Source organism: Microcaecilia unicolor, chromosome 5 (assembly GCF_901765095.1).
Source record: "Microcaecilia unicolor chromosome 5, aMicUni1.1, whole genome shotgun sequence".
NCBI classification, from domain to species: Eukaryota; Metazoa; Chordata; class Amphibia; order Gymnophiona; family Siphonopidae; genus Microcaecilia; species Microcaecilia unicolor.
This window is the reverse complement of record NC_044035.1, coordinates 169,062,610-169,089,203: the sequence shown is the minus strand read 5'-3', so window position 1 is coordinate 169,089,203 and position 26,594 is coordinate 169,062,610. Positions and strand designations below refer to the sequence as shown.

Here is a 26,594-nt window from a genome sequence, read left to right as displayed (position 1 = left end):
GGTTTTTTCTTTTTTGAACTATGTTGCTTCTCAGACACATTATTTTATGTTCCATCTCCAGTCTATCTCCCTCCAATGCTGCCTCTTTCTTCATTTTCTCACCCTCCCCCTTTCCCTGTAACCAGCATACTTTCTGCTCTGCCTGCCAGCCCTCCCCTCCTGCTATTTGAGGGCAGCTGTTCTAAAGTAGTATCCCAACAGTGAGGCAGGTAAAGGACCTGTTCTGGGTCATTACTATAGATGCAAACATTGCAATGCAGAAGGGAAAGATGCCAGATCAGCCTCCCTACGGCCTTGGCATACTGCCACTTGATGTTCCATTCAGGTGGTAGTCCATGAAGTGCTGAAAATATCATGGGAAGGCTGCTACTTCCACTGCTTCCTGCTGGTCAGTCATGCTCCCTGGCATGGGGCCCAATATCACAACACACACAAAGGGTTTCTGCCTGCCTTTCCTCACAGCTGCTCAGAGCTTTTTTTCTCTCAGAACTCAGCTGGCAGTCTTCCACAAGTGAGAGTTCATTCTTCATTGGCAGGAACACGAGGCTGGAGACCTGGCAGACCTGCCTTGTGTCTACACTCACTCTCATTCATCCCTCAGGGGAAGAAGCTGCTCCCGACAGTCTCTCTATATACCCCCTTTTCTAAATTACCTGCAGGAGTGCATATCTGGCTGGACATTTTACAAATCTGCACGTGTTATTGCCGCCAATTAAGTAGTGAGGCTGCAATTTCAATTTGGCTTATTTTGGAGGGGGGGCATAAATAGGAGGCTAAGGAAAATGACTCCCCTTAGTACACTGTGTAAAACTCTGGTTGAAACAAGCACTTTTTAAATTTCTAGGAGTAGCTCTAAGCTGATGTAAAGCCAGATGGGAGTATTTTCCCCCACGGTTAAGTATTCCTTTTGTAAAATGGGGAATACATGTATAGATTTTTGCCCTACTCAAATTATGCCCCTTTGAAATCTCTGCATGGTGTGGGTCACCACATGCAATTATCACTTTTTGTATCTAGACAAGTAAGCGCTGCTATTTACACATGAAAATTCTTTTAAAATAGAGGCCATTGTTTTTACCCACACTCACACATTCCATCAAGAGAAGTCGGGGTCCACTACCTGTATGTGTTCTCACCTGTCACCTCGGAAAAAGAAGGTGTGGCCAGTGGGTTCCCACCAAATGGCAGTATCAATCCTATCGTAGGGAATACCGAAGCCATAGCGGGTGAGGTACTGCGGATACCCAGGCTCCAGGTTGGCCTCACGAAATAACCAGTACTTTTCACCTGGTAAAAGTAAACACAAAGTGTGAAAAGGAAAACAGTTCAAATACACTGAATATGGCCAACAAGACTGACATCTTCCATAAAAAAAAAACCAGGGACACTTATGTTTAAAGATGATTTTTCTAAACAAGATATATGCATAACATGAAAAAGGAGAAATTTAATCTTCTGATAATTTATTTTCCTTAAGTCCTAAATGCACGTTTATTTTCCCCTACCAGCAGATGGAGAAAGAGAACAAACTGCTTTGTTAATATTACCACCCTCACATACCCTAGTGCAGTATAGAACTTTACATGTCTATGTCAGTGCATAAGAACACATCAAAACAAATTTCCTCTCAACGTGAGGGAAACTGAATTAGTCAGAACGGCTTATCACTGCACCCTTTCCCTCTTTCACCATTTACTAGTTCAGATGGGTGTATGTAACCCCAATCTTCATTGCATACTAAATGGGCTAAGCAGGATTGTGAGTTCATGGTACAGGTGACTATCCTGAATCTACCTTAGCAGCCTGCTGAGCTTATATCCAGGTGGATTCTGGATTGGACCAATTTGGCATGATTCAAGGAAAAGAAATCATCATTTAGGATAATATTTCTCCTTCCTTATGGTCCTATCAGATAGTCCAAATACAAGGGACATATCCATTCTAGACCAGGTAAGAGGAAGCCAAGACTGGCTTTAAAATGCCATTCTCAGATAACATCTACACTCTAGCTTGGACATCCAACCTGCAGTAGATGTGTGGTGAAAATCTCCTCTGGATGGACTGCTCTATAATCAGCACAGGATGTTTTAGAACCCTAGAAGAATGGGCCCTATAGTCCCTCTGGGACCTGAATTCCCCCACTTTACGACTTGAAGCAATTGCCTCTTTAACCTTTCTGGCAAGGGAAAGCAGATGAGGCCATGCACTAACAGCATAGGAAAAGATCAGTGCTGGCACTGAGGAAAAAGAATCAGGTCCAGCTCCGGGGTTACAGGGAGAGGAATCAGGGCAGACAGAAGGAGCATGAAGAAAGCTCACACCAAGTCCCTGCAGCTACTCCTTATTCTTCCCTACATTTGTTTCCTCTAAACAGAAGGTGAACTAGAGGAGGAGAAAGGCAGCTGTGGGGGGCTTGAAGCATGCTACCATTCAGTGCTGTCCCACAGTGCATGTTCCTTCTCCTGCCAGTGCTGGGTTCAATGGTTTCTGAAGCTATACCACAGGGTGGATCCTTTTCATCCCTGGTTACTTGGTTATTGGTGTTAGAGCACTCCCAATATTGGCAGACCCTTTTACTGTGTCCATAGAGAGATAATTTGTGTTTTAACAACCCCACTTAATTTGAAAAGTTGTCTTTTCCTTCCCCCATGACCCTAATGGAGCAAGAAAGATGAAAAGAAAGAGGGCAAAGAAAGAGATAAAAAGGGGGGAGCTGGTAGAAACAGAAGGAAAATGGAGAAGGAGGGGGAATAGATATCATAAAAAGAAGCCAAGGACAGAGGAAGGATCTGGGAGAAAAGGTGGAGAGAGGAGAGAAAGGTGAAGAGGTATGGCAAAATACCGTGGAGAGAGAACAATGGAGATGGAGAAATGTGAGGTGGAGTGGAAAGGAGTGAGATAATTTGGAGAACTCTGGAAGAGGAACTGAACCTGGGTTCTACATGGTCTCATCAAGGTGGCCTGACAGGGATGTGGAGCCATGTGCAGAGACTCATTATGGGACCTCAGTAGGGGCTGAAAAGCAGGGCCATGTGCAAAACACATGGCCGCTCAATGGGAGGGCTGGCCCTGGGCCTTGTTATACAACTGAATATTCACATTTTTTAAACTAAAACTTTGAAAATTACAAAAATCTTGCAGATTCTGAAAGTAACAGGCTTCACCCGGTGGTGAGCAGAATCAATGGACAGAACCAGCAGATGGATAAGAGACACATACATTCACTGTATCCAGAGGAAAAAGATAATTAAGAACAACCAGATTGAAATGTTTGTCTTTACCTTTGAAGAAAACAAATTTCCCATCATGCCTTTCATAGGCAGCATCAATGTTCCCAGGAAGACCCCTCCAGAAATGCCCAATTGGCATAGGGTAGTTATCTAGTACCCGGTTATGACGCACTCTCCAGAACCAGAGACCCTATGAAAACAAAAGCAAAAAGATGATTAGAAATAGGGGACTGCCTATGCATGGCCCATCTGTAAAAAGTCAAACGTTGTTCCAGTTGGATAGGCAGTGCCTTAAAAGCTAGAGGACAAAAGACTCTTATTTTTTGTATTTATCTGACAGCTTTTTAATTTATTTGAAAGTGTTCCATATCTAGATATAAATATCATGAAATAAAAATTGAATATCACTAAAACAGCTTAAAAATTATTGCAGCAGGTAGAAACAGCACTTATAAACTCTGTATTTTGTGTTCACATTTGGGGTAAGGGTAATAACTGAGAAAATGCTGCTAAAAATTATATTAGAAAGCATTTAGTCAACTTGGTTAACTTCTGCTGTATATCAACCAGTAGTAAATAGTAATAATAAACAATACTAAGTGCATTTTTATAATAAACCACTGCATTCCACAAAACAAAAGGAGCAAGTTCCCACAAACCATCTTTCTCTTTTGATCTAGGCACAACAAAAGATTTTAAATGCTCCCAGGTTTCAACCTAATTCATGTTTAATGTAGGATATCAATGTCATAAATAAGTAAATAGATAGACAGATAGAAACTCTGAATGTTGAGCATCTGATTCTCATAACATGATGTCTGTTTCAGTGGCCCCTTAACAGGAGACAAAAAAAATCTCTGCACGAATATAACATGCGCTAGGATGTCCCTATAACCAGCCCCTCCAAATGACACACTGATTACGATTTATAACAAATTACTACTCTATCTATGAAAAGTTATTCTGTTATTATACTTCCTCTGTGTACATCTGTATGCTGCACAAGCTGGCAGGTTTGAAAATGTAAGTGAGATTAAATAAAAATGCTACCAACAATAAAGAACGACAATGTGGATGCAGCAGCTCATAGGTTTGTTTACTTTGAGTGTACAGGGATGACGACTGCGTGGGGGACGGGAAACATAAGAACATAAGAATAACCATACTGGGTCAGACCAATGGTCCATCAAGACCAGTATTCTGTTTCCAGCAGGGGCCCAACCCAGGTTACAAGTACCGGGCAAGATCCCAGAACAACAAAACAGATTTTATGCTGCTAATCCCAGAATATGCAGTGGATTTTCCCAAGTCCATCTTAAGAATGGCTTATGGACTTTTCTTTTAGGAAATTATACAAACCTTTTTTAAACTCTGTAAGCTAACTACTTTTACACATTCTCTGGCAACGAGTCAGAGTTTAATTACTCACTGAGTGAAGAAATATTTTCTCGAATTAATTTTAAATTTACTACATAGTAGCCTCTTCGGAATGCCACCTAGTCCTAATACTTTTGGAAAGAGTAAACAAGCGATTCACATCTACCTGTTTCACTCCACACAGTATTTTATAAACTTCTATCACATCTCCCCTCAGCTGTCTCTTCTCCAAGCTGAAGAGCCCTAGCTGCTTTAGCCTTTCCTCATGGGGAAGTCATCCCACCCCTTTGTAATTTTTGTCACCCTTCTCTGTACCTTTTCTAATTCCACTATATCTTTTATGAGATGCGGTGACCAGAACAGCACACAGTATGCGAGGTGTGGTCGCACCATGGAGCGATACAAAGGCATTATAACAGCCTCAATTTTGTTTTCCATTCTTTTCCTAATAATTCCTAACATTCTATTTGCTTTCTTAGCCACCGCTGCACATTGAGAAGAGGGTTTCAACATATCAACGATGACACCTAGATCCTTTTCCTGGGCGGTGACTCCTAATGTGGAACCTTGCATCACGTAACTATGGTTTGGGTTCCTCTTTCCCACATTTCCTCTTATTCTGCAGCCAGAAATTGCAGAACCCTTACTAATGAGCCAGATTGGCAGTGGTGATAGCAGCATTTCTAGCCCAGGCTAATGCAGGATGCAGTGGAGTTGATTGCTGGCATGGGGAAGAGCAGACCTACATTTTCAATTGGAGCTGGCAGCAGTAGAGGTCATTGGGAGCAGAGAGAAGGCAGAAACAGAGACCAGTTTTAGGGATTTCAAGTATCTGGCTCTGAACACTCCCCAACCTGTAGGCAAACATAATAGTTACGAAAAGCAGTTTTGTGTCTATGCCAAATGTTTGGTGACACATCAGTGGCATAAGAACACACTAGGTTAGAATCACTGTTGTACACAGATGGAGTTATTCCACTGTAATGGGTTTATGTGCATGTCTGCCCCTTCTCTATATGAAAATTTGGGAGAAAGGCTACTGGGGCTTTCACAGGGCTTCCCTACATCTTCTTTTGAACACGAGTCCTTTCCATGTCTGCACTGCCGGCCTAATGGAGATTGGTGTGCAATACTATACTTTTGTTCATGTAGGTGTGCCTTGGGTTTGAAAAGATTGGGAAATACTTGCCTTAGGCTCTGGTCTTTTTCCGATTATTGTTTTTCTCTTACCTTGAAGACAAACATCTCCCCACGCAGCATGGCGACTGTATCAAAGTCACCATCACAGATGTTGGGGCCATACTGCTCCGGTCGATCAGTGGCTCGGGGCCGCTCTGGACTGCCTGGTTTGGGGGGTCTGTCTGGTCTTCCACCAGGAGGCGGTTTGGGGGGCTTGTGTTCTGGTTTGTCTGGTCTCTTTGGGCTTACTGTAGGGAGCGGCAAGGTGGTCTGATCCTGGTCATCAGGAGACCCTGCAGAAAACAGAAGAGAAAGGTTTGAGAGGGAGGCCCTTGAAAGGACTCCCCATCTCAACTGATAACTGTCTGGCCCATTTAGTCTGCTGCTGGCTTACCATGGGGGTGGGGGAGGCTCTCTGATGCTGTAAGCAAGCATTTTGTTTTAACATGTAAATTAAAGTGATGTACAAATAATTACAAAATCAAAGACAGAAAGAAATGCTATTAACCAACAGGAAAGAACAGTCATAACAAGAATCAATGGTCTGCGGATCCTGCAAAGGTGTGTGTGTGTGTGGGGGGGGGCCTTATTAGCTTTTCTTCCACAACACAGAAGGGCTAGGTCACCATTCTATGCTGCCTCAGAGCTGAAGGTAAAATTCTCACATTATGCTTTCCTTAAAATTAACTGTTTATTTCTCTGTATCGGAATGGAATGGCTAATAGCCTAGTTAACATACACTGTGTGCCAATGTCTACTGTGCAAGCTAACTTCTGCACTGAACCCATTTCTGTGTTGTGCGACTGGTAACTTAAGTACATACCTCTTTTTAATGGTGCCCTTCTACCTGCAGAAGCTTTCTGCATCAACTCTAGATTGTAAGCCCTCTGGGAACAGGAAAATACCTGCTGTACATTAATATAACTCATTCTGAGCTATTAATGAAAAGGTGTGGGCTAAATCCAAAAATCACTATCTCCAGCATTTATCATCTAGCTAATTAGGGGTTCCTTGAAGGTGCTACAATCTAGCATTTATCCATGTTTTTATTTTATGGTTCTTGGATATAATTTTTGGTAAATTTACAAGACCCTTAGCTGCTTCTGCTGCCAATAGACCTAAATCCCACACCTCCGCGCCGTCAAGAAATCATTCTTTGTGCTCCATCAAATACGTCTTGCAAAATCTCTTTTTGATAACTCCTCACTCTGCCTCCTTATTCAGTCTCTGATAATTTCATGCCTTGATTACTGCAACTCCCTTCTTCATAGCCCACCATCATACCAACTACGCAGACTACAATTAGTTCAAAATACAGCTGTTAAATTGATACACAGTGTGAACAAGTTTGATAGTGTTTACCCTCTTCTTCAGGAAGAACATTGGTTACCCATCCAATACCAAATTCTCTAAGATTATTGTAACCACTTTCCAAATTCTTCACTCTGGTTTCCCACTCTTCTTACACCTTATTCTCCAATATGTACTTCATGTTCCTCCCAACAACATCTAGTTGTACTCTCATTTCTCCAATCACGCTCATATCTTGCGAGAACCACATCATTCTCAGTTGTTTCACCCACACTTATGAAACAATATCCCAATTTACTTACAAACTGACCTTTCACTCTTAAGATTTAAAGCCATTCTTAAAGTTCACTTTTTCACCAAAGCATTTACCTCTGCTCCTCAATGATCATAATAATCTCTCCTTTCTTTCTTTGCCACCCCTCGCAGCGAGATTATCCCTGCACAGTCCTGTCAATAGTCTTTCATTTCCCCTTCCCCCACCTTATGTTCCTCCCTAGATTAAGTTTAATTAAATTCTACTATTCTCTTGGATTTTATTAAATCTCCCGTGTAACATGCAACACAACTTTACCCGATGTCTGTACCCTCTCATTCTAACCCTAATAATTTTGATTTGTACTGTGAACTGCATGGCTGGATGTGAACATCTATGATTCCCACACTTCAGGGCTGTTCTCATGAGTACAGAAACAGCAGAAATGTCCATTCTCTGTGACCAGACTAGGCCACTATGAGCCCCATAGTTTAGCAATATCAGAGGGAGATCAGCTGTGAAGAGCCCCATATGCCCCTGTTCCTCTCCAACTCAACCTGCCAGACATCTCCTTCAGCCTGCTAGACCACCTCTACCAGCTCCCCAACCAGCCTGTTTCCCCAAACCAGTCACAGCCAAACCCACCCTCTAGTAGCTAGTTTTCTTCAACTGGCTAAGCAGTTCTCCCAAACCTGTCAGCCTACTCCCCCCCCCCCCCCCCCACTATCCTCTGCCGTTCACATTCTCTCCCATCACCGACCCTGAAACAGCCAATGCCTAGTGGGTCTCAATGAATCTGAGCATGTTGTCCTGCACTGGTCTCCTGAGACAGGCTGAGATATCAATGCAGGAGTGCAAGCTCAGACTGCCAAGAGTCATGCAGTGCCAGAAGGCATCAGCCGTCCTGGGGCCAAGCACTAGGAAAGGGCAAACGATGGAAGATTATAGTGTTTTGTTGATTATATCCGATAATTCCAAATTTCAGGTTGGAGAGGTGCCTCCTGGGGCTTACTGTTTCTAACCGATAATCAGAAACCTTATATATTTAGTATGAACGAGCAGGCAGTTCATGGCATTGCATGAATGACTTAGATGGGCTTAACTATATACTCACACACATGGCTCAGAACCTTATATGCTGTAAATGCCAGTAAGGCTGAGCTTCTGGGTACACTTAACTGTTGAAGGATACATGGCACAGAGTTACCAATTTCTGCTGTTCAGAGTATGCATGCCACTCACCATACAACTGCTGGATGCCTCTGAGGTCATCTTCTGGCAGCATGAAGTTGTCAGTGTCCATCCACTGGTAAAATGGTGCCATGATGGCTGAGGGGTTGTTGGAGTGCTCCAAACCTAGAGAATGTCCCAGTTCATGAACTGCCACCAGGAAGAGATGGTTCCCTGCAGCAAGGAGCAGAAAGTTATACATAGGTCAGTGAACCCCCTGGCTCCATGCCAACAGCTCTCTCCAGACTTTCTGTTTAGAGCATTTATTAATCCAATGAACACAACCATTTTGTCCAGGGACCAGATCAACTTTGCCATCATATTACAATTCAGTCCAGATTAGAAACATTCTTATGTATTTGGCTTAAATTTTCAATGATTATCCCCCCTCCCCCACCCATCTCTCCTCTAGTTCAACCAAACTTTCAACTAACATATGCCTGTGATGCATATATTCTTCACCTCAGTGCGTTTTTTCTAGCGAAAAAGGTGCCGGTACTCAAATGCTAGGCCACCCTTCAGAGATGGGTGATCACTGAGAGACCCACCCCACAATGGCCAGGCCCCCTGCAACCAGTCACAGAATCTATGACAAGGCAGAATTGGTGTGTAGAGCCTGGAATCTTTCATTAAAACTTGGGGACCATGGGTCAATTTTAGCAGACAATGGAAAAGGTGCCGGTACTCAGTTCCCTCAAGTACCCCCTCAAAAAAGCCCTGCTTCACCTCATCAGGACCATAACAACAACATTCATCCCAAGACTGTGAATTCCCTTCCCTGCTCCCCAGGGTCTATTCCATCAATCTTTCAAATCTTGTAATCTTATCCCATTTTCGATCAATCCACCATTCTCATCTCCCCCCTCTACTCTTTAGTTGGGGCACACCTGACTTCTAAAAGGTGTTGAGTACCATGCTGCCCTGAAGTGGCAGAAGGGAGTAAGTCCATTCTGGCTGATTTGTGGGAAATGGGAAAAAAAGACATTTTTTGTTTCGTTTCTCTGCAATGAACTTTACTGCCAGTCCAGTATATGATGGGACAATCTTTCTAGATTAAAAATAAACTGAGAAACAAGTGAAGTGCCTAGGTATACTTAACTTCCATCTGCCCAGCACGGTAGTTATAATCTCACCAGATCTACAAAAAGGTGCTGCTTTCTCTCTAGTGACAGCTTGGCACTCTGTTGCTCCAGAAACATTTAAATTTATTCCTCCACTACCAACAGGTGGGTGCCTTTCTAGAGTGCTAAACTTTCAGTATTTCTTTTTTAGCCACTAAACTCACTTTTCCAAAAAATGACAGCACCTCATCCCTTTACCGTTGGGGGTTTGGGCAACCCAACACCATGTCTCCTTACCCTAGAACCTGCTCCAGGTACGTGGTTACCTACCTTCAGGATTTCTGAATAACCAGGCACTCCCAGAATTGATGGTCTAAGGCTCCATGCCTGTGATGCATTTAAGACATAAACTGGATCCTACACATTCACATGGAAGGTTCCTACTCTCAAATATAAGCCCTAATCAAGAATTTAAGGTAAAATTATGTATCATACCTGATCATTTTCTTTCCATTAATCATAGCTGATCAATCCATAGACTGGTGGTTGTGTCCATCTACCAGCAGGTGGAGATAGAGAGCAATCCTTTTGCCTCCCTATATGTGGTCATGTGCTGCCGGAAACTCCTCAGTATGTCGATATCAAAGCTCCATCCGCAGGACTCAGCACTTAGAGAATTACACCCACAAAGGGGACACTCTGCCCAGCTCACCACCGCCGAAACGGGGGAGGGGAATCAACCCAGCTCATCCCCACACAAGTGGGGGAGGGGAATCCGTCCAGCTCATCCCCGCGGAGCGGGGGAGGGACACCACACCCGCCGATACGGGGGGATCTGGCTTATCCTGCAACTGCAACCGCGGGAGGAGCTGACTGACCCTAACACCGCCGAAGCGGGAGGGGTACAAAGCTGCCCTACAGCCGCACGAAGCGGGAGGGAGCGCCGGCAGAATTTAGGTCTCAATCCAGCCCCGTAAAACGGAGGGGAGAGGAATGCAGCAGCTCACTGTAGCACAAAATCGTCTCAACTCCTGAAGAATCCAATTGAAAAAACTTGAACACGAAGTCCTCCTGAACAGGAACTGAAGACTAAACTTGAACCTGAAATGCAACCAGAATATAAACAGTACAGATATCTGGGAGGGGCTATGGATTGATCAGCTATGATTAATGGAAAGAAAATTATCAGGTATGATACATAATTTTCCTTCCATATCATCATGCTGATCAATCTATAGACTGGTGGGATGTACCGAAGCAGTACTCACCCAGGGCGGGACACAGAAATCCCTGACCGCAACACTGAGGCTCCAAACCGGGCCTCCACCCGAGCAGCCACAGTCAAGCGGTAATGTCTGGAGAAGGTATGAGCCGATGCCCAAGTTGCCGCCCTACAAATCTCTTCCAAGGAGACGGACTCGGCCTCTGCCATCAAGGCCGCCTGTGCTCTAGTGGAGTGAGCCTTCAGCTGGATAGGCGGCACCTTCCCTGCGGCCACATAAGCCGCTGCAATGGGTTCCTTGACCCATCGTGCCACTGTAGGCTTGGCAGCCTGCAGACCCTTACGAGGACCTGCGAACAGCACAAACAGATGATCCTACTTCCTGAATCATTGGTCACTTCCAAGTATCTGATGATGACTCGTCTCACATCTAAATATTTGAGAGCAGAGTACTCCTCTGGGTAGTCCTCCCTACGAAAGGAGGGTAGACAGAGCTGCTGATTCACATGGAAACGAGGACCAATCTTGGGCAGGAAGGAAGGCACTGTGTGAACAGACACTCCTGCCTCAGTGAACTGCAGAAAGGGCTCTCGACATGATAGCGCCTGGAGCTCGGAAACTCTTCTGGCTGAAGTGATAGCCACCAAAAGACTGCTTTCAACGTCAATTCTTTCAGAGATGCCCTCGACAAGGGTTCACAAGGTGGCTTCTGCAAGGCTCTTAGCACCAGATTGAGATTCCACGCAGGTACCACTGCGTGCAGAGGAGGGCGCAGGTGAATAACTCTCTTGAGAAAGCGCACCATATCTGGCTGCAATGCCCGGGAAACACCCTTCAGGTGACCCCTGAAGCAAGCAAGAGCCGCTACCTGGACCTTAAGGGAACTGAGCGACAGGCCTTTTCCAGACCTTCTTGTAGGAACGCCAACACTGATGAAATTGGAGCAGTGAAGGGAGAAAGTGAGCCTGCCTCACACCACGATGCAAAGGTACGCCAAACCCTGGCGTAATCAGTAGAAGTAGAGCGCTTCCTTGCTCTCAGCATAGTGGCGATGACCTTGTCTGAGAAGCTCTGCTTGCTCCGACGCTGCCGCTCAATAGCCAGGCCGTAAGACCAAAGGGGGAGGGATCCTCCATCACCACGGGACCCTGATGCAACAGGCCCCGCTCCGCTGGCATCTGCAGAGGTTCGTCCACTGAAAGCCTGATCAAGTCCGCATACCAGGGACGTCTGGGACAATCCGGACTCTCCAGGATTATCCGGCCCGGATGCTTTGCCACCCGGCCTAGCACCCTGCCCAACATGGGCCAAGGCGGGAACACAAAGAGGAGCTCCTGTGTCGGCCACTGTGGGAGAAGAGCATCTACTCCCAGAGATCGAGGGTCTCGTCCTCTGCTGAAAAAGCGCGGCACTTGGCAATTCGCTGAAGACGCCATCAAATCTAGGCTCGGCTGGCCCCAGCGCTTCGTGATGTCCAAGAACGCCTGAGCAATATTCATGACTCCCGCAATGTGGGCCGCTGACAGCTGTTCCAGGTTTGCTTCCGCCCACAGGTATAGCTTCATGGCCTCCTTGGCTAGAGGGGCGCTCCTGGTACCTCCCCGGTGTTTGACATAGGCCACAGCCGTGGCACTGTCCGACAGGACCCGTACTGGCTTCAGCGCCAGGCCCGGGAGAAACTCCAAAGGCGCCAACCGAATGGCTCTGAGTTCCGGGAGGTTGATAGACCACTCTGCCTCTGCAGGGGATCAGAGCCCCTGCGCTGTCCTTCCCAAGCAGTGGGCTCCCCAGCCCCACAAAGAGGCGTCCGCCGTGACGAAAACCCACTCCGGGGTACCATGAGGCATTCCTGCGGACGGCTTGTCTGGCCTCAGCCACCAGCTCAGCGCCTTGCGCACCGCTGGATCCAAGGGAAGGCGCACAGCGTAATCCTCCGAAGCTGGAGTCCATCGCTGCAGCAGAGAGAGCTGTATAGGTCTCATATGGGCCCTGACCCAGGGCACTACTTCCATCGTGGCCGTCATAGAGCCCAACAGCTGCCCATAGTCCCGAGCCCGAAGAGAAGAGGCTGCTAGGAACTTGTCCACCTGAGCCTGAAGCTTGACAATCCGATTGTCTGGCAGGAACACTCTGCCCACTTGGGGGTCGAATCAAACTCCCAGATACTCCAGGGACTGAGTCGGGCGCAGCTGGCTTTTCTCCCAGTTGATGATCCACCTCAGGGAGCTCAAAAGAGCAATCACCCGGTCTGAAGCTCTGCCGCACTCTGCATAAGAGGGGGCTCGGATCAACCAGTCGTCCAGATAAGGATGGACTTGTACTCCTTTCTTGCGTAGGAAGGCCGCGATGACCACCATAACTTGGAGAAGGTCCACGGAGCAGTAGCCAACCCGAAAGGGAGGGCTCTGAGCTGGGAGTGTCCTCAGAACTGCAAAACGCGGAAAGCGTTGATGAGGAGGCCAGATGGGAATATGCAAGTAAGCTTCCTTGATGTCCAAGGATGCCAGGAACTCCCCTGCCTGCACTACCGCTATAACAGAGCGGAGAGTCTCCATCTGGAAGTGCCGAACTTCCAAGGCCCGATTGACCCCTTTGAGGTCGAGGATAGGCCGGATAAAACCTCCTTTCTTAGGTACCACAAAGTAAATGGAGTAACGTCCTTTGCCAGGGTGAACTTCTGGCACCGGAACGACCGCACCCAGGCGGATCAGATTGTCCAAAGTCTGCTGCACTGCCACAGCTTGACCGGAGACTTGCAGGGAGAGTGCACAAGCCCGATTCTTAAGGGTCGGCAGAACTCTAGCTTGTAGCCGTCTCTGATGACTTCCAGCACTCAAGCGTCTGAAGTTACCCTGGTCCACTCGCCCAGAAACGAGGATAGGCGTCCTCCAATCTGCTCTGTGCCATGGACCAGCGCCCCGTCATTGGGTACGAGACCCTGGGGGAGGACCGGAGGAGGCACCTCCGGGACGGCGGTCTCTGCAAAAGGAATGCTGCTTGGGGGAGAAATTCCTTTTGATGGACGAGGGGGCAGAGGAGCTCGACTTGCCCGGGCAGTACCAATGGGCTTCCTGAAACCGTCCTTTGGAGGAACCGGGGCGGGCACCAATGGCCCGAGCCCTGACCTCCGGTAACCTCTTGCCCTTAGACGTGCCGAGATCGGTCACAATCTTGTCCAGCTCGACCCCAAAGAGCAGCTTGCCTTTAAAAGGCAACTTAGCCAGGCGAGACTTAGAGGCGTGGTCAGCAGACCAATGCTTCAGCCAAAGCCACCGCCATGCAGAGACTGTCTGAGCCATATCTTTAGCCGAGGCTCTCAAGACATCATACAGCCAGCCTGCCAAGTAGGCCAAGCCCGATTCCAGGGCTGGCCAATCAGCCCTCAAGGAAGGATCCGAGGGGGAAGCCTGCTGCGCAAGCGTCAGGCACGCCCTGGCCACATAGGAGCCACAAATTGAGGCCTGTAAACTTAAAGCAGCCGCCTCGAAGGACGACTTTAAAGCCGCCTCCAAACTCCTGTCTTGGGCGTCCTTTAGGGCCGTGCCACCTTCCACCGGCAACGCCGTTTTCTTAGTCACCGCAGTGATTAAAGAATCCACGGTAGGCCCAAGAAAGGCCTCCCGTTCAACTTCAGGCAGAGGATAGAGGCGGGACATAGCCCTAGCCACTTTAAGGCTCGCTTCTGGGAAATCCCATTGAGCCGAAATCAAGGTGTGCATGGCTTCATGCACGTGGAAGGTTCTAGGCGGGCGCTTAGTCCCCCGCATAATGGCAGAGCCAACAGAGGCTGAGGGAGAGACGTCCTCCGGAGAGGAACTCTTCAAAATGCTCATGGCCTGCACTAACAGGTTGGGCAAATCCTCTGAGCGAAAGATCCGTGCTGCAGAGGGGTCATCCGCTCCATACGAGCGGGAATCCGTCTCCTCCAAGGAATCCCCAAAGGACCGTTGGGAGAACTCAGATACTCTGCCCTCATCTACATCAGAGGAGACCGAGTCCTCTAGGGCCGGGAAGTCCACCCGAGGGTGTTTGCTTCCGGAGGCCTCAGCCCCTTGATCAGAGGGGGGAGCCGGGGCAGCGTTTATCATAAGAAAAGCCTGATGCAGCAGCAAAATGAACTCAGGGGAAAAAACCCCTAGACTGTGCACTTCTGCCACCTGGGCCACGGCCCTAGATGCACCCTCAACCGGCGCTCGCAAGAGCGAGGGAGAAACATGCTGCGCATCCAAAATGGTGTCCGGCGCGAAACTCCGAGGAGCCGCGCGGGAAGAACGGCGCTTAACTTTCGCCGCTTTCTTGCCATCGCCCGAATCAAGGGCGACCATAGCATTAACGTCTCCCAGCTCGAGGGCGGCCCAAGAAGAAGCCGTCCAAGCAGAGTGGCCGGCCAACATGGAGTGGGCGAGCAGCGGGGGATGGGCGCTTATGGCGGGAAAAACTGCCACACCGGAGGAAGAACCGGGACACTGACCGGACTCCAAACTGATGCCCAACAAAGGCGATTCAGGTTTTGAAACCCCCACATCCCCGCTAGACGCACACACGCGGTCCGGGGAGCGAATCATCGCACCCTCGCCCTCCGACGCCATAAGCCACGTGGAGACTGAACGGGGAACTCCCTGCCCGCTATAAAAAGGTAAAATTACCTGCTTCTCGCTCCGAGCTCTAACGAACTGGTGTCCCAGTGAGCAGCTGCAATAAACGCTGATATAAACGTTGAAATAAACGCCCTTAAAGGACGTCCAAAAATTATTTTTTTTTTAACGGAGCCAGCGGCAGGGGGGAGAAAAGGAGGAACCTGGCACCACCAGGTTTGCACATGCTCAAGAAGAGCCCTCAACCCCAGGTACTCAACAAAACCTAAGAATTAGACTTGGAGACCTAGCCAGAGCTGCTGCTGTGTGTGACCACCACCTGCTGAGATAGAGAACATACTGAGGAGTTTCCGGCAGCACATGACCACATATAGGGAGGCAAAAGGATTGCTCTCTATCTCCACCTGCTGGTAGATGGGCACAACCCACCAGTCTATGGATTGATCAGCATGATGATATGGAAACTGCATTTCCCTACAGTTTGATGTTGCCACCATCAGTGGAACCTTCCCAATGCGGCAACCCCCCCAGGCTTAAATCATCCTCCTGCTTCCTTGATACTATGTCCTGCCATTCATTATCCTCTAGCTCCCAAAGCACTCTATGTATCCCTGAAATCCACACCTGCTCTGACTTTTCCAATCCCTCAGTTCTCACACTATCCCCTCCTGCAAAAGGTTTTGGTCTAGTGAGGTGATAAAGAGATGAATCTATAAATACGACAGAGAATTTACTCACCCCAATCCAAACTCATTTTTTAAAGGCTTCTGCAGATTTCAGCACTCCACTCGCATATACAAAATTGGACAAATCCCTCAAGCTTTTCTCGCCCAACTCCCTATACTCCCTCACATGGAGGCGAGAGGAGGAGCGGCTGCAGAGATTGTGTTGCAAGACTCGGGCATTTGCGAATGATTTGGGCTGGGTTTAAAAACATTTATCGCTTCTTTTCTTTTTGTAGCGGCCGCTGCTTCTCAACAGGAGATGCAGTAGCGTTCGGACAGCGTTACTACTGGCATCTGCGGGTGGCGCCGGGGGGGGGGGGTTCTGTGGTGCCACGCTTGTAGTTTTTTGATGCGCCACTCCCTGTCACTTGCTCCGAAGTGGCAGGGAGCAGTGCACTGACAGCTGATTCCCAGGCGGGGAGAGGAGTAGGGAACCAGCTGTTAGTGACATCATCCTGGCTACGGAGCCTAGCTCAGCAACTCCAGGAGCCACGGACTCAAGGAGGTCCCACACTAGAACGCTGGTGGTGAGAATTATTATATAGGATATGCATTCAGTTCTTCATATGTTTGAAGAGACATGGAGGGGCATTTTCGAAAGATACTCTAAGTCAGAATTTGGACGTTTTACAAAGACGTCCAAATTCCAAAGCGGGAAGAAGGTCATTTTAGAAAAAGATGGACGTCCATCTTTTCTGTTCAAAAATTCCATGGATGTCCCGTGATTTGGACATCTTTGATTTTTGGCCATTTTCAAAAAAACGATGTCCAAGTCCAAAACGTCTGAAGTCAAACCATTGGGACGTGGGAAGAGCCAGCATTTTTAGTAGACTGGTCCCCCTGACATGCCAGGACAGCAATCGGGCACCCTAGGGGGCACTACAGTGGACTTAATAAAATGCTCCCAGGTACACAGCTCCCCCCTTACCTTGTGTGCTGAGCCCCCCAAAACCCACTACCCCCAACTGTACACCACTACCATAGCCCTTACAGGTGAAGGAGGTAGCTATATGTGGGTACAGTGGGTTTTGGAGGGCTCACAGTTTCCTGCACAAGTGTAACAGGTAGTGGGGGTATGGGCCTAGGTTCACCTGTCTAAAGAGACCTGCATGCTGCTGTCATGGACCGGAGTATGACATCTGAGGCTGGAAAGTAATGTTCTTCAACACAATTTTTGGGGGTGGGAGAGGGTGAGTGACCACTAGGGGAGTAAGGAAAGGTCATCCCTGATTCCCTCCAGTGGTTATCTGGTCATTTAGGGCACCTTTTTGTGCCTTATTCGTAAGAATAACAGGTCTAGCTCAAAACGTCCAAGTTCTAGTGCTGGACGTTTTTGCTTTGTTCCATTATGGCTCAAAGACGTCCAAATCTTAGGAAGGCCCAAGTCCCGCCTTGAACAAGCCCACCCTTGAGATTTGGACGTCCTTCCGATGGACTTCTGAGAAAGATGACCACAATGTGGTTTTGATTATTCCAATTTGGACGTTTCTGTGAGATGGACGTCCAAATGCCAATTTATGTCACTTTTTGGACGTCCATCTCTTTGAAAATGAGCCTGAAAGCCAGACAGTATCTGCTAAAATCAGGCAGACCAAGTCCCCCACAGGTCCAACCTCCATGTTAGTGGGAGTGGAGGAGTGGCCTAGTGGTTAGGGTGGTGGACTTTGGTCCTGGGGAACTGAGGAACTGAGTTTGAATCCCACTTCAGGCACAGGCAGCTCCTTGTGACTCTGGGCAAGTCACCTAACCCTCCATTGCCCCATGTAAGCCGCATTGAGCCTGCCATGAGTGGGAAAGCGCGGGGTACAAATGTAACAAAAAATAAATAAAATGTAGTCTTTTCAAGTCTATCTTAGCTCATCCTCACCCCACCTCAGCAAAAATTACTAAGCATTTTGTTGATCTCCCTCACATCCTTCTAGCAGGTACAGAGGCTCCATCTGCATAACAAAGCCAATGTGGAAATACTGTCATTTTAATTAGACTAATTCGCCTACTAAGGGAAAGGGGGAGAGAGCCCTAGCTACATATTGTACACTTTAATGTCTCCAACAGTGACTATGTTTTATCTGTATAAATTTGTGAGGTTAACTGATAAATTTATAGCTAAATATTTAAAAGTAATCTCTTGCCAACACCAGCAGAAATGAAGCCTTCCACACTGCCCCAATTTACTCAGATTTAACTTCAAACCTGCAAAGGATCCACATCAAGCACACTCTTCCATCAGATGGTATTATTTATTTCTTTATTGCACTTGTATCCCACATTTTCCCACCTATTTGCAGGCTCAATGTGGCTTACAAAGACCTGTTATGGCATCACCATTCCAGGTAAAAGATACAATTGGTGTTACATAGAGGTCAAGGATAACAAAAAAGAACTAGGCAAACAGTTATAGAAAGACGACATTCCGAATAGGGTGGAGTGCCGATATGTTACGGTTGAGCTATGGGTTCTCGTGGTAGGCCTTGTTGAAGAGATAGGATTTCAGAGCTATGCAAGTTAGTTATGTCGTTAATTGATCTCAAGTTGATTGGTAATGCATTCCACAGCTGTGTGCTGATATAGGAAAAGCTGGACGCATGTGTTAGTCTATATTTTAATCCTTTACAGCTGGCGAAGTGTAGATTAAGAAATGTGCGGGCAGATCTTTTAGCATTTCTGGGTGGCAGGTCCACTAGGTCTAGCATGTAGGTCGGGGCATCTCCGTAAATGATTTTGTGAACAACCGTGCAGATCTTGAATGTGCTACGTTCTTTAACTGGGAGCCAATGTAATTTCTCTCTTAGGGGTTTTGCACTTTCATATTTTGTTTTTCCAAATATGAGTCTGGCTGCGGTGTTCTGGGCTGTTTGAAGTTTCTTGATAGTCTGTTCTTTGCAGCCAGCGTAGAGTGTGTTGCAATAGTCCAGGTGACTTAGTACCATTGATTGTGCCAGGTTGCGAAAGATGGCCCTTGGAAAGAAAGGTTTTACTCTTTTTTTTTACCTCTTTTTAGAGGTATTAAAGATAGATGTACTAAAAGATCATCGCCAAATACCTTAAATACCTTCTTTCCAGATCTATTCCATGAATATTCAGATTTAGGTAAATCCCCTGCACACTAGTTCAAATTTAAAATAAACAGTAGCAGGAATAGAGGGCATCCCTGCCTCGTTCTACTTTGCAATAAGGTGGTCTCAGAACAGCTGTCCAATCACCAAAACTACGGCCTGGGGTCCATGATATAAGCCCTTTACCACCTCCACAAAGAGGCCCCTAAATCCAAAGCTACTCAACACCTCAAACAGAAACTCCCAAATGACCCTATTGGAAGCTTTCTCCATGTTGAAACTCACCAGGAGGGATGGAGTATTCTGTGTTATGTTTCAATTAATGTCAAAATTAATAACAAATTCTTAACCGGATACTGTTGCCTAACAAATGCAATGTCCTTTTGTGGATTATGAATTGGTTATTGGACAGAAAGCAGAAGGTAAAGATAAATGTAGAAGAGGAAGTGGGATGCTTGACCAATGAAACCAAACTCGACACAAACGTTGTGTTTCGGCTGTTAGGCCCGCATCAGGAGTTTCAGTTGTTGGAAAGCGTCTGATTATCCCAGTAAAGATAAATGGCCATTTTCCTCAATTAAGGGTGAATTTGATTGCTACAGGGATCTGTACTGGGACCGGTGCTATTTAACATATTTATAAATGATCTAAAAATCGGAACGAGTGAGGTGATTCCGTTTACAGACAACACAAAACTATTCAAAGTTGTCAAAACACATGCGGATTGTGAAAAATTGCAGGACAACTTTAGGAAACTGAAAGACTGGGCATTCAAAAGGCAGATGAAATTTAATGTGGACAAATGCAATGTGAAGCATATTGTTAAGAATAATCCGAATCAAAGTTACCTGATGCTGGGGTCCACCTTAGGATTCAGTACTCAAGAAAAAGATCTAGGTGTCATTGTAGACAATATGCTGAAATCTGCCCAGTGTGCAGTGTTGGCGTGCAAAAAAGCAAACAGAATGCTAGGAATTATTAGGAAAGGGATGGAAAATAAGACCATCCCTGTATTGCTCCATGGTGCAACCTCACCTTGAGCATTGAATTCAATTCTGGTCGCTGTATCTCAAAAAAGATATACTAGAATTAGAAAAGGTTCAAAGCAGAGTGACCAAAATGATAAACTCCTCCTATATGAGGAAAGCCTAAAGAGGTTAGGCCTCTTCAGCTTGGAAAAGAGAGACAGCTGAGGGGGATAACATTGAGGTCTACAAAATCCTGAGTGGAGTAGAATGGGTAAAAGCTAATCAATTTTTCACTCTTTCATAAAGTATAAAGACCAGGAGACTCTCAATGAAATTACATGGAAATACTTTTAAAACAAATAGGATGAAATATTTTTCACTCAAAGAATAGTTAAGCTCTGGAACTCACTGCCAAAGGATGTGGTAATGGCGATTAGTGTATCTGGGTATAAAAAAGGTTTGGACAGGTTCCTGTAGGAAAAGTCCATAGTCTGCTATTGAGATGGACATGGGGGAAGACACTGCTTGCACCGGGATTAGTAGCATGTTGCTACTATTTGGATTTGTCAGGTACTACCTGGATTAGCCACTGTTGGAAGCAGGATACTGGGCTAGATGGACCATTGGTCTGACCCAGTATGACTATTCATATGTTCTTATGTAACTCACCAAAGAGGGGTGTTAACCACTGATCATTAATTTTAGGCAGTACTTTCACATCAATCAGGCAATGGAAATAAAACCCAGACTGGCTCAATCTGTCCTCCTTTTTCTGGAGCCATATGGTAACCCTATATAAAACATATAAACCGCTTTAACTGTAACCACAAAAAGGAAGTATATCAAATCCCATCCCCCCTTTCCCCTTTTTAAACGCTTCATTAATCTTCATTAATCTCTGCCTCTCGATTCATTGGAACTCCTCTGCTTTCGTACAGTTGTAGTCTCATAGCAATCTGCTCCATGAAACAGCAACAGGAGGCACTGATCAATCCATCTGCTGGATTAACTGCATGCCCCTGCATCCAGCAGAGGTGTGCTCTAGAGATCAAATCACTAATCCACCGGGTTGAAGACATACTGGGACACAATCTCAAGCCACCCTACTACTGACACTCTATGGGACCTTGAGCATGTACTCTAAGCTCCCCATGCTTCCATTTACCTACATATGATTGAAGGGTAATAACAGTCATGTGCTTTTGACAGTTGAGGATTCATGCTGCTTTAAACAGTAGATATGTACTGTCAGGTCATCCAACCCTGATGTGGATTTCTGATTTCTGACAGAGGTTTGCACAGCAGTTTTCTCCTGTTGCTTTGAACTTTCAGTTCTCTTCCTGGGATACAGAACCATAAGCCTCCTTCTGAAACTAGCCAAGATGTTTCCTCTATTGTTGTTAATTTCTCCATGGCTTGCCCAGAATGACAGTCCTTGGCTGGGAGTCACAGATCATGGCTCTTTCTGTAATCCAAGAGCATTCCACGTCTACTAGTTACTGTTGAGCAAAGTCAAAACTCGCTCGCCTTTGGGTTTGTGGACACTGCCTCTATAGCATTCCCTGTGGAGACTTGAAGAGCAGAAACTGGGCTTGAGAATCAATCCCAGAGCTCTCAGACTGTAGCACTGCTGTTAAACCCACGGTTAGCCCTGGCTAAGGGGATTATCCAGATAACAGCTGCCATTATCCAACTAATTCCTTTTGAAAATAGGCTCAATAATAATTAAAATTATTATTAAGCTTCAGCATCCACAGGCAAAGTAGACCATTCAGGTACCTTCTGTACCTGAATGCACACCATTTTGATAGCTTTCAGGCTTGCAGGTGGTATATAAAAAATTAAAAAATAAGTAACTATAATAATGTGGCATGCACATTTGTGAGTGGGTGAAATTTTTCAGCACCCGCTTCTGTATTTACTGGAAAAGTTAAATAGATATTTGGAACTTTTTTTCTGAGCACTGGAGGAGGCTGTTGAGCTCTTAATACCCCACCACCCATATTCAGGTGGCGATCTATCATCTACCTATGATCTACCCCCTGGGCCCTCGTTAACTGGTAACGGATACAGTTTTCCTGAAGTGGCGACTATATATTAATTCACGGTAGCATTTCATTGATCGTTTATCATTTATTGAGTTTGACATACTGCTTTCGTAGCAGGCAAATTAAAGCCGTTTACAATAAAAACAAAAAAAAAACAAAAAGAAATGCCAATTGTAGATAGAAATGAAAAAAAGCTACGCTTATCATTCAACACTATCTCAATCATACATAGAGCAGTATCACAAAACATACATACAGAGACAGCCAGACAAGTGACCAAACATACAGGCACAGACAAGACATCTCAGGCATAAACAACAGTCCTCATAATTACTGTTGCAGTTAGGAGCACAAAATATTAACCATAAGCAATGCAGATTCATGCTGAATTCTGTCCCCAGGGGCCTCTACCAAATATGATCAAGGCCAGAATGCGGCTTCAACAGAAAAAAAAACAGACCCTCACTTCCTAAAGAATACTGAAAGGATGTTCCCTGCATGATGCAGGCATGGACATCAGCATTTAAAGGATTCATGTGCATGTCACATCCCAGTCTCCCACTCAAATGCTTTCTGGTAATCCTCCAGGGAAAGGCACGTCCAGCATTCTTCAGTAACCCATAACAAGTTAGCCTTAAGGACAAGGTAGTGAAGGATTCCTTGTTGGTGCAAAATCTACCAATAGGCCTGTCTGCACTGACTCAGGATGAGGGGAGTGCAAGGTCTTAACTATACAGACAGGGCTCATACCATGAACCAAAGGAGTGGGGAGGAATTTCATGAAGTTGAGTTACTAATAAAGGCACATTCCTGATTATTCCCTGGGAACTGGCATAGGCGAAGCACGCAGGACTAGAATAAAGGATCCATACAGAGCAGAAATATTTCCTCTGAACGCTGGTAACTAGGCAGCAACAGCTGGGAACAAAGGCATGGCATTAAAAGAACAGCAGAAAGAGCCATCGATAAGGTCAAGTTGCACGCTCTCGCTGGTCTATGAGGACAGCTGAAAAGGCGTGGTGGTGCTGGTAGGGCGGGAGGGCAGGTGAAAAGTACAGTATTGCCTCAGTTTTGGTAGTGTTAGGCCTGGGCTCTTAAGGACTCCTTAGAAAAGGTTTCTCTGTAAGTATGAAACTGCAAAACTTCAAGTTAAAATTAGTTCCCTCCCTTCCAAACCACTGATCATTATTTTAGTATGTAAATATGTTTAATATCAAACTTCCTTCTCAAATTCTTTTCCACTCCACATTATTCACTGTGATTCAGATGTCTATAACAGCCCTGTAGCTAACAGTGAAGATTGTCTTTTATGCCTTTGCAGGGGTAAAATTGCCCTGGATATGCCCAGGTGAAGAGTTAGATAGGTCTCTTAGATTATTTAAGGCCCCAGTTTTGGAAGGAAAGTGTCTTTTCTTTCTTATATCGCTTTTCTGTCAGTTAACAAGAAACCTTGGGTTTTGTTAGTGCAGGCCCTGAGCATCATCTGGGTCTCAGGGCAAAGGAAAAAAGGAGAGCCTTCTCAGGAGCGGAGGCCTAGGGAGAGCATGCCCCATCACCAGAACAGTTTTATGGCAATGCTGGGGTTAAGGGACCATTTGTGAGGGTCCAACTGCCAACTCAGGGTGTTTGCAAGGGTACAGAGTTCCCTGGGCAGGTAGAAAGCATGGAGGAAGAGGTTGATGGAGAGGGCGAACAGCCAAATACTAAAGATCTCCCTGCACAGATGGAGGGAAATGGTGCCCCCTTGCCTGTTGATATAGACCATCACAATTTGGTTGTCCATCTTGAGGAAGATGAATTTTCCCATGAACCAAGCACTGAAAGCTCTGAGTGCATTGCCTTTGGCCCTGACGAAAGTTGATGTGGATGGCTTTCAAGGGGAAATCTCTGGTGCACATGTGGATTCCCCATTTCTGATTGGACACATCTGTTGTGAAAGTCAGCTGAAATTGAGGCAGGTGGGGTGGATTGCCAGTGGAGAGATGATCCTAGGTCATCCAACAAGAGAGTGCCTCGGGTTGTTGGGAACCCTGTGGGAGAGTGGTTGAGTGTGCTGATTCCATCTCTTACACAGGTGCCATTCGTATTGAACAAGGGAGATGATATTTGTCCTTGTGGCAGTAGGAATTCCTTGGTTGTGGCTGTGCAGATGTCTGCCCCAATGAATTCAAAAGGATTGGGTTGGGGATAAATGTAACTTCTTGGAGTTGATGAGAAATCCGAGGAAGTAGAACAGAGTCATCATCATCTGGATTGGAGGCCTGTGTCTCCTTGAATGACAACACTACAATCAGCCGTAAGGGAAGACACACATGAAAGCCAAGTTTAAGATAATTTGAGCCAATTCATTATTTTGTAAATTATAAGAAATTAAAGCACAGTGTTTTTGTGACCAATGAGGATTAAGGCAAGTCATGGGCTGATTGCACATGTGAAACAAGTCGTCACTGAGGTCACTAATGGAAATGTTGGGCGTGTTGGGCGTTTGAGTCAACAGATAAAAGTGTCAGCAGAGTTGCCCAAGGAAAGGCTTGAAGATTTATATATTTATTTATTGGAATTTTGTAAGCTCTTTGAGCAGGGACTGTCTTTCTTCTATGTTTGTGCAGTGCTGTGTATGCCTTGTAGCGCTATAGAAATGCTAAATAGTAGTAGTAGTACCACCTTTTTGAAGGAATTCACTCAAGGCGGTGTACAGTAAGAATAGATAAAACTTAAGCAATAGACAATTACAGCACTAAAAATATTCAAAAACACACATAGTAACATAGTAGATGACGGCAGAAAAAGACCTGCACGGTCCATCCAGTCTGCCCAACAAGATAACTCATACAAAGTATGGCATGGTATACTACTTTGTGTTAAATCACAAAAATACCTAAATAGGGACCACTGGTGATCTATTCTAATTCTAATGTTGTATTACCACGTGGTGTTCAAAATATTCTGCTTCAAACAACTGCAGCTGGTTATGTCAACACAATACGTAATAGAACATTATAATTGATAGTGAAGGGTGAAGCAAAGATGTAGCATATAGATAGGTAAGAAAGTAGGAAGCGTTAGAAAGTAAGGTGATTGATTTAAAGAAAGTTACATATGAGGTCAGAAAAATGGTTAAATATTATCTCAGCTGGGTAGGAGTGGATAAACATGTCCTGCTGCAGTATGTGGGGGTGGGGGGAAAGATTGAGAGAGAGAGAGAGAGAGAGAGAGAGAGAGAGAGAGAGAGAGAGAGAGAGAGAGAGAGAGAGAGAGAGAGAGAGAGAGAGAGAGAGAGAGAGAGACTAATCAGTTAGTTACTTCTTCCATTAAAGGCCTGGTTGAAGAGCCAAGATTTCACCTGCTTCCTGAAGTACAGAGTCTTGTGTTAAGCGCAACCTTTCAGGCAGTGCATTCCAGAGTGAGGGGGCTACTCCGGAGAAGGCTCACTTGCGGGTATCACATCGTGTAATGTCTTTTGGAGAGGGTGTGGTTATTGAAAGTCTTTGGGAGGACCTTAGTGTCCTTGGCGGTGTGTGGAGGATCATCCTATTTTTCAGGTACTCAGGGCCATTTCCTTTCAGGGCCTTGAAGATCAGACATAGATGAGCTTCAAGCTATTTTAAAATCTGCTGGTACTGGAACAGAGGCTTTTTATATTGAGGGCTTTGTAGTAGAAGGAGCAAATGAAACCAAGAGGGTTTTTATGAAACAGCAGTTTTGCTATAGAAAATGATGTGCAAGGTCATGCACATATTTCCCCCCATGTGAGCATTCACACCAGCTCCATGACTGACTGGAAGCGGTGCAAAAAGACTGGAAGCGGTGCAAAGAAAAGCTACAAAAATGGTATGGGATTTGTGTTGCAAACCGTACGAGGAGAGACTTGCTGACCTGAACATATATACCTTGGAGGAAAGGAAAAACAGGGGTGATATGATACAGACGTTCAAATATTTGAAAGGTATTAATCCGCAAACGAACCTTTTCCAGAGACGGGAAGGCGGTAGAACTAGAGGACATGAATTGAGGTTGAAGGGGGGCAGACTCAGGACTAATGTCAGGAAGTATTTTTTCACGGAGAGGGTGTCGGATATGTGGAATGCCCTCCCGCGGGAGGTGGTGGAGATGAAAACGGTAATGGAATTCAAACATGAATGGGATAAACACAAAGGAAACCTGTTTAGAAGGAATGGTTCCGTGGAATCTTAGTGGAGATTGGGTGGTGATACCGGTAATTGGAAACAAAACGTGAGCTGGGCAGACTTCTACGGTCTACGCCCTGATCTAGACTGAATAGATAGGGATGGGCTGGAGTGTAAATTTTAAGGGGCTTCAATGTTAGCTTCAGAACTTA

General features: G+C 45.8%; 1 protein-coding gene across 1 annotated transcript in view; it reads right to left on the bottom strand.

The window, feature by feature from the left end:
• The window catches only part of MMP15 (matrix metallopeptidase 15), a 107,197-nt gene that overhangs the window by 11,773 nt on the left and 68,830 nt on the right, over positions 1-26,594 (bottom strand). The window contains exons 5-8 of the mRNA XM_030203584.1: positions 8,593-8,754; positions 5,838-6,079; positions 3,282-3,420; positions 1,137-1,287 (exon numbers count right to left, since the gene is read on the bottom strand). Coding sequence (XP_030059444.1) covers positions 1,137-1,287; positions 3,282-3,420; positions 5,838-6,079; positions 8,593-8,754 — 694 coding nt within the window. The remainder of the gene's footprint in view (positions 1-1,136; positions 1,288-3,281; positions 3,421-5,837; positions 6,080-8,592; positions 8,755-26,594) is intronic.